This window comes from Arachis ipaensis, chromosome B02, assembly GCF_000816755.2.
Source record: "Arachis ipaensis cultivar K30076 chromosome B02, Araip1.1, whole genome shotgun sequence".
NCBI lineage: Eukaryota > Viridiplantae > Streptophyta > Magnoliopsida > Fabales > Fabaceae > Arachis > Arachis ipaensis.
Window position 1 is genome coordinate 8971937 of NC_029786.2, and position 8496 is coordinate 8980432.

General features: G+C 34.7%; 2 protein-coding genes across 2 annotated transcripts; one reads left to right on the forward strand and one right to left on the reverse strand.

The window, feature by feature from the left end:
* LOC107626774 lies at positions 1911-4552 on the reverse strand. The gene is made up of 4 exons (XM_016329675.1): positions 3243-4552; positions 2830-3126; positions 2637-2733; positions 1911-2537 (listed from the first exon to the last, which is right to left on the reverse strand). The coding sequence occupies exons 1-4, from the start codon at positions 4550-4552 to the stop codon at positions 1911-1913; spliced, it is 2331 nt and encodes a 776-aa protein (XP_016185161.1).
* On the forward strand, positions 4959-6565 carry LOC107626775. Its single transcript, XM_016329677.1, has 5 exons — positions 4959-5162; positions 5448-5663; positions 5791-5877; positions 5969-6069; positions 6244-6565. Exons 1-5 carry the CDS (start codon positions 4959-4961, stop codon positions 6563-6565), a joined length of 930 nt encoding a protein of 309 aa, XP_016185163.1.

An 8496-nucleotide genomic window follows, 5' to 3' on the forward strand; every position in this document is an offset into this window, starting at 1 on the left:
AGTACTCATATATCTGTAATCTCTATATTAATAAGTATATAAAAAATATAATTAAATTTATAAATTTTCTTCATTATAGTATTATATATGCATGTATAGTATCAAAAATTTCATATACGATACTGAGTATAAAAAAGAAAAGCATATATATGATGCTCTTTATTTATGGTCCATGTTTAATGTGAAATAAGTATTTAAGTTTAAAATATTCCAATTATCTCCTTAGTCCTTACCTCCACTACAACAAAAGCGTCACTTAGCGGCAAAAATTTTGCGGCGGTTATGTTAAACTGCCGCGAAAAGACAATTTGCGGTGGTTAGGGGTTGGGATTGCAATCAGGCCGACATTTAGCGGCGGTTTATTTCAAACCGCCGCTATATTTCCATTAGGTTTGCATTTCGCAGCGTCTTTTTGAAAACCGCTGCTATATGTCCGCCGGGTGATTTAATGTTTTATATTTTGTGGCGGTTTCGTTTAATCCGCGCAAGATGTGTATTACCACATATTGCATTGTTCTCTCTAGTAATAACCATCTGGGTATAATCTAGTTAAGTAAAGACTACTATCTGAAGCTACATATGTTTAAATCATTGTTACTTAAACTCGTAACATTTTTTCTACATCTGTTTTACGAAAAAAAATTCACAAGTTACTTGTAAACTATATATGTTAACTCACGTGAACAAATTTACTAATAATATTTTCTTGATTACGTTATTGGTATTTAAAAATTGCATTCAATCATGGATGTAAAAGAAGAAAATAAAATCAAACTCTGAATTTATAAAGTTAAAATAAAGTTATAGAGAGCATAAATCAAAGTTACGCCTCTTTGAAGTTATGCCTTACTAAACATAAATCAAGAATAAACATGTAAAACTGCGATCCAAATCATTAAACTAAGGAAATCAGCGTAATGGTTATAATAAAAGATCAAAATTTCTCTCCAACATCGTATTGACCTGGCGAAAAATACTCTGTATGTTATGAATCTATGGGCTTCACGTTTTATAGGATCTGATATTTCATCTCCATACCATGGCATTTTATTCAGATCAAAGCACATTTTCTTAACATATATATCATCTTGTTTATCTTGTTGGTCTTCTAAAGTTTCATCGTCTTCTTCCAGAACCTTATTCAGATCAAACTGCGTGGATCTGTCGACTGCGACAGAAGAGATATAATCTAAATTGTCTTCTGAATCAGACTCTTCTCCATTTAAACTGTCAGGAACTATTTCTCCAAAATATTCAGGTAAGATTGAAAATATCAACATGCACATAACAGAATGAGTGTTCATAGAAGAAACTGAGAACTCCGAAGTTATTAAATACTGACTTAGAAAAAAAAACCAAATTACAATATGCTAAGACAATATTAAAACTAAACACAAATTTTTGACAATTACGATCACCCTTGTTAGTAGTTTGGGCAATTTTCTTAAACAGAAGCTCTGTAGCAATTGTTGTGCTTGCAGAGGATGACGAAAAGTCCTCAGTTTTCATCGATCCTGTTCCACCGTCATGTTATGTTCACTATTATTTTCAAAACGTAACACTAGTAAAATTATATTGCGTAATAGATAGCAAGATTATCAAAAATGCAACCTTAAGAAAAACAACAACTGTAGAAGGAATAAGGATTTAACGTAAACTAACTTTTCCGTATTAAAATCGTTGAAAGAAACAAAAAGTCTGCTTTTACTCATGAGAATTCACAATAACATAAATATTTAACTGCAAATAAAAACTACACAAGTATTTGTAACAAAAAAAACGACGTACAACACTGACTTTATTTAACTTAGTTTATGACAGAAAGATCATTTTTAAATTACATTAAAATGCTTCATACAAGCATTACGCGACATCATCGAAATTCTCTGAAGCATTTTCTATGAGGTCTTCTATATCTTCCTCCCTCGTCTCGTCAACAGTAAATCTTCAATGTCTCCTTCCGCTGACATGTTCAACCCTGGCTGTGGAGAAAAACCAACTTCAACTTCTTCATTCTCTTCTCCCATGTCATACAAATCCCTTGGTTTCACATGAACCACAACACTCAATTCCTTGGCTACTTCATCATCCATATAGTATACAAGCTGAGCTTCCGATGCCAATATGTATGGTTCATCTTCTTCACGATTACCAGTGTGTATCGGACGAGAGAAATTAACGCTGGTAAGCCCCAACTGGTCTTGTTTGATGTCTCTACTGGTAGTGGTATCAGCCCAAACACATTTGAACAATACCACTGTGAAGGAACAGCTGTAATTCAATTCAATTATGTCTACAATTTTTTCGTAATACGGAACACCACCAACAACCACTCTATTATCATGCATACTTGCATAACTTCTTGTATTAGATGATACATATACTCCACTATTTTGTGTTTTCATCCTGTTTTTCTTTGTGGTAGTTCTAAACTTGTACCCGTTAACATTGTACGTCCCAAAACGTCTTGCCTGACTCATGGGACCGCACGCAAGCAACTTCAGATCTTTCGAATGAAGTGTACTTTCCATAGGAACCTGGAACCACATAACATTCATGCTTTATATTAAAATCGGTTTTCATATATTACTAATTCTAGGCTTAAAACAAATTGGTCAGGTTAGTTTTCTGTCAACCTCATGCTTGAACCACCGAGAAAATTCTGCATGGACAACACTATCTATCTTAGCTTGCGACCTTGTCTGATGACGCAAGCTTCGCTTTGTCTTTTTCCTAAATGTACTTTGTTGGAAAAAAGAAAATTACTACAACTAGACACTCGGACAAAAGAGTTATATTGGTGTTTTAGAAATACATGCATATACTTACACAACAAACAGAACCACGTCATCGCAGTTGACTAGCACATGACGATGAGCTTGATGTTTTTCCATTGGAGTGAGTTTGAAATGCGAAACAGCCCCTAATGCCTTTCCAATAGCTGGGAACATACTTTTCCCTGAATTATGAAGAACATCAACTCGCCGTGGTCGGTTGATTCTAGTCTCAATATTATCCAAATACCTAGAACAGAAAGTCAGGATTTCCTCAGATAAATAACCTTCTGCAATTGAACCTTCTGGTTGTGCCCTATTACGAACATATTGCTTCAGATGTCCCAAATACCTTTTATATAGATACAATAAAACGCTCAGTATATACACAATTAATTAAACTGACTGTACTAAAGGGGTTTATCAACAAGCTAACCTTTCTATTAGATACATCCACCTATAATGTACTGGTCCACCAAGAGTAACCCATCAACGAGATGCACCGTGAGGTGAATCATGACGGTGAAGAAGGATGGAGAAAAAATCATTTTCATCTGACACAGAGTTTGCACAACATGATTTCGAAGCTCAGTAAGATGCATAGGGTTTATGGCTTTCCCACAAAGTTCTCGAAAAAATGATGACAAATTTGCAATCACATTGGATACCGGACTCGGAAGTGCATTCTTCACCAAAATTAGGAGTAATTGTTCCATCAGAATATGACAGTCATGACTTTTCGACCCAGATAACTTGCGCTGTCGCAAATCAACACAACGAGCAACATTGCTAGAGTAACCATCTAGAAAGACCACATTCTGCAAAGTCTTTAGGAATATATTCCTCTGTGAATTCGACATCGCAAATATTGGAGAAGAATATTTACCACCTTCCCCCGGCCATAATTTAGGCCTTATACCCATGCATTGTAAATCTTTGCGAGCTTTACGATTGTTTTTTGATTTGCCGCTATCGTTTAAGATAGTAAATACCACATTGTCACACACGTTTTTTTCTATATGCATCATATCGAGGTTATGACGCAACATCTGATCCTCCCAGTACGGGAGGTCAAAGAAAACACTCTTCTTCTTCCAATGCGAGTCATCTTCATCTGCATCCTGACCATTGCGTCTTTTTTTGGATGTCACAGTTGAACTCTTCCCAAATGAAATGTGCACATTAGACTGTTGCCTCAATACATCTGTTCCGGATAACTTCTTTGGTGGATCTCTACCTTCAACCTGCCCATCAAATCTATTCCGGTCTAGTCTATATTTGTGTCCCTGATTCAAAAAGCGTCGATGGCCCATGAAACACCATTTTTGACTATCTTTCAGCCGATGTGGCTTAGCATCTAATTTACACGTAGGACATGCTAACCCACCGTGCGTATTCCAGCCAGATAGGTTTCCTAATCCTGGAAAGTCGTTGATAGTCCACATCAGTGCCGCACACATTTTGAAAGTGTTTCCCTCTTTGGCATCATAGGTTTCAACGCCATCCCATAATTGCTTTAACTCATCTATCAAAGGCTGCAAATAAACATCTATGTCGTTACCTGGCATTTTCGGCCCAGGAATAAGCGTGGATAGAATGAAAGATGTCTGCTTCATGCAAAACCAAGGTGGTTGATTATACGGAATAAGAATCACAGGCCAGATGGAGTACTTTGTGCTCATATTCCCAAAGGGATTAAATCCATCGCTCGCCAAGGCTAGGCGAACATTGCGCGGATCTGCCAAAAAATTAGTATACTTTGCATCAAACTTTTCCATGCTTCAGCGTCCCTTGGATGCCTAAGAAAACCATCGTTATTAGATGCCTGTTTATGCCATAACATATCACTTGATGTCTTGCTGCACATGAATAACCGCTACAGTCGTGGTATGAGGGAAAAGTAACGAAGAGTCTTGGCTGCTATAGGTTTTCCATTTCTCTTCACTAGTACGTTGAGCCTAACAATAGAGCCCTTTTTAGTCTTCTGCTTCCATCTTGAACACCCACATTTCTTGCACCTAGTCAGGTTCTCATCATCACCTCGATACAGTATACAATCATTTGGACAAGCATCTATCTTGGTGTATTCAATACCCAGCTTTCTTATTGTCTTCCTGGCTTTATACACTGGCTTCGGAAAAGTTTCTTATTTTTTTATTGGTGAGAAAAGTTTCTAGGCTGAGCATGAAGCAGGCTATAGCGCTCCCTTCCAATACAAAGATAGTACTCCCATTTAACAAAGAGCTGCAACCGATTGGTCAGGCAGTAGGATTATTGAGTGGTTTCTTAGGGAGTTTGGGTGCGGATTATTCCCAGTTCCCCATACACTTAGACAGTTGGAAGCATGTGAGCAAAGCTAAGAAGGAACATACGTACGACATGGTTAAGGTACAACTTTAAGCTTCTAAAATTTAATCAATTTTAGTATTCATTTTTTTTTTGTAAGGTCTTTTGCATGTGTAAATTATATGGTTGGTAAAATTTTTTTATTTTGTTTTTCACATCATTATTTAAGCACTTTTCATTTATACGTAATTGCGACTGCTTGTACTTCTTCTGAGTGTCATACTTTGACAATTTAAGTTAGTCTGTAATGGTTGTGGCATTTCTTCAAATTATCAGTCTTATACTTGTTAGTTGGTCTTGGTTAATGACAATGTCAACTAATTGCAGCGGGTCTTTCAGTTTGAGGACGATGCCGGAGGAAAAATAAAGCGCGATATTATGAAGAGGATAAGAAAGATCTGGAAGGATACAAGGCACCACTTATATCATAGGTATTACAAAGAAACAAGGACTTATGAGGAAAATCTTAAGCATCACCCGAAAGGAATAGAAGAAAATGAATGGAAAAAGTTCATTGACTATCGCCAGAAGGAAGACACAAAGGTAAGCCTTGGTATATTTAATTATTTCCACAAAAACATACATGTGTATACATATTACTCCCCTTACATTTTATATTCAACATCTCTTTCTCATTTACATTTGTTCTGCTATTTGTTCATTGAAAAAGTGTAAACAGAACGCTTTAAATCGGAGTAAGCAACTTTACACACATACTGGGGGCTCTAAAACATTGGCAAGAAAAAAAGACGAAGTGGTAATAAGTCATTATTTGCATTAGGATTTTGATTAATCTTTCTAAGTATGTTGTTGTTGTTTACTAAATTGTGTCGATATCAACGATATAGGAGAAAGAACAAGGAAGGCACGTTGGTAGAGGAGAGTTGTTTATCATGACTCATAAGAAAAAAGATGCTCGTATATCCATCCCGATGCGCGTGTTGTTAGTGTAAGTCATAATTGAAAATTTGAAGCAACTTAGCTTACTGTATATATCGTGCTACTGTTAACTCATGCATGTCCAATGTGTTGTATATTTGTAGGAAGCAATTGCGAATATTGAGAGGCAGGATGGATCCTCTAAGCACCTTTCACAAAATGATTCGCTAGCATAAGTTCTCAGAAAGGAGTACCTAGGACGAGTTCGTGCCCTAGGTGCTGGACCATGTCCCACCCAAGTCTTTGGTAACACTACTGGACAACCGTCGGGTTATGCAGAGCCCAATGAAGAGTACGAGAGGAGGATTGCAGAATTGACGGCTAAGTTAGAAGAAGAGCAGGCAAAGAGACAGTCGATACATAAGGTCTTGGGATATCTAGTCCAACAGCAAGGAGGCAATTTGCCAACTGAGGTTGCTGCAGAGCTGGCTTTTTTGGGCGGTACACCGGACTCGTCATATGCAGGATCTTCATCTGGCAATCACGACCCACAACAAAAATTTTGAATTTCAATCAATGTTTTTAGATACTTTTACATTTTAGTTGGTTTAGTGCTTTATGCTTATTTTCTTCAACTTAAGTATTCTTACTTTATTTTGGATGATGTTAAGATAATTCCATTATATATGTTATGTTTGCACATATTTAATTTGGTTTGTTATGTTAATTGAGCTCTTTTACTTGGTTGTAATTTTTCTAAATTAATTGAAAAGTAAAAAAAATTAAAGTTTAATAAGCATATTTTTTTAAAAGAGGCAAAATAATAGTATTTCGCGGCGATTATCACCCACCACAAAACTGCGCTGTTTTCAGGTCATTGGCATTACAAACCGCCACAAATTGGGAGATAACTTGTTTCATCCGCATACTGCGGCGGTTATTCCAGCGGTTGGAAAAAATTGTCGCTATTCGTTTAGCCGCGCCTCATCTTTCGGCGTTTCGTAAAACCGCCACTAAACGGCTTTAGGAACCGCCGCTAAGTGGCGCTTTTGTTGTAGCGCCCGATTAAATTTAAGATTTTTCTCCCATTTTTTCTTTGCAGACAAATAAAATGTTTTATTGAAAAAAAAAAAGAGAAAGTGAGCGACAAATTAATCACTTAAACAATTTTTCAATAAATTAAGAACCAAAGTTATCCTTTGGAAAAATGCTCGTTCATGATGCCAACAGAGGATTGTCTCTTTCACAAAACAGCAGTCGAATAAAACATTTTATTCGAAAAAGTAATTTCTATATATTTAATATATCAAAAAGTAATTTATGTTTCGTGAAATGGTTCATCATGGGAGACACTTGCAAAGTGGACTAAGTGGCATAGTAAGTATGGTTGCCAGTTTTAAAGGAGGAGGCACATCGAATATATCCATTGATTTTTGTCCCCTATGAAAACATTTGTTTTGGGGATCTGGATATGTCAACTTGTTAGAAAGCATTTTTTATTTTTCTTAATGTCCTTGTAAATTTTTTATAAATTAAATAATCTTTTATATTTTGAAAATGCAAATTGTTTTACACTTTTAGCTTCCTTTTTCAGAAAAATTGATTTGGACCCTCAATAGATACTTATGATACATAGACACAGAACATAACACAACACGAAATACGCAGATATACAAATTTTAAAATAAATATTTTTTAGATAAATAATAATAGTATTTTAATTTTTTATTGATATTAAAATATAAAATAATTTTTTAATCATTTTTAATATTTTTTTAATTATATAAAATATTTAAAATATTTTTTATTTTAATAAATAATAATATATATTATTTTTAAACTTATTTCAATAATACATGTTAATAATAAGGCTGGATATGTTGACACGTGATGATATTTATGTGTATCTGACAAGAATTTTTTTTATTAAGACACGGTAAGTTGGACACGACAGACACGCGTATCGAACGAGTGTCGATAAGTATCGTGTCCAAAATGTGTTCAAAATGTGTCTAACACGCAGGCACAACAACTGAACGAAATATCCGTACTTCATAAATAGATACCATTATTACCTTTTAGATATATAACATCTTTTTATTGGATTTTAAGTTTTTAATCTTCTATAATATACATACATACATACATCATCCAAATTCCATATTTAACTAGGGATTTTTCTGATCTTCGATGCCATAATTACTGGCCTTTCAAATCAACTATTATATATATGATGTCCTATATAACCTAATCTTTTTGAAGTTAATCAATACATTGTTAATTATTCAGAATTTCAAACTAATGTATGATTACTATGGTAGCATTTAGAAACAGGGATTAGAATTGATATTGAGTGATTAAAATTCAGTATTGTATTTAAGAGTGAGAGATTAAAATTAAAATTTTGATTTCAAAAAATTAAATTTCGGTTTTTTTAATATTTTTAAAAAATAAAAATGAAAAGAACTAAAATTTTTTGGACACAAATTAAAATTTT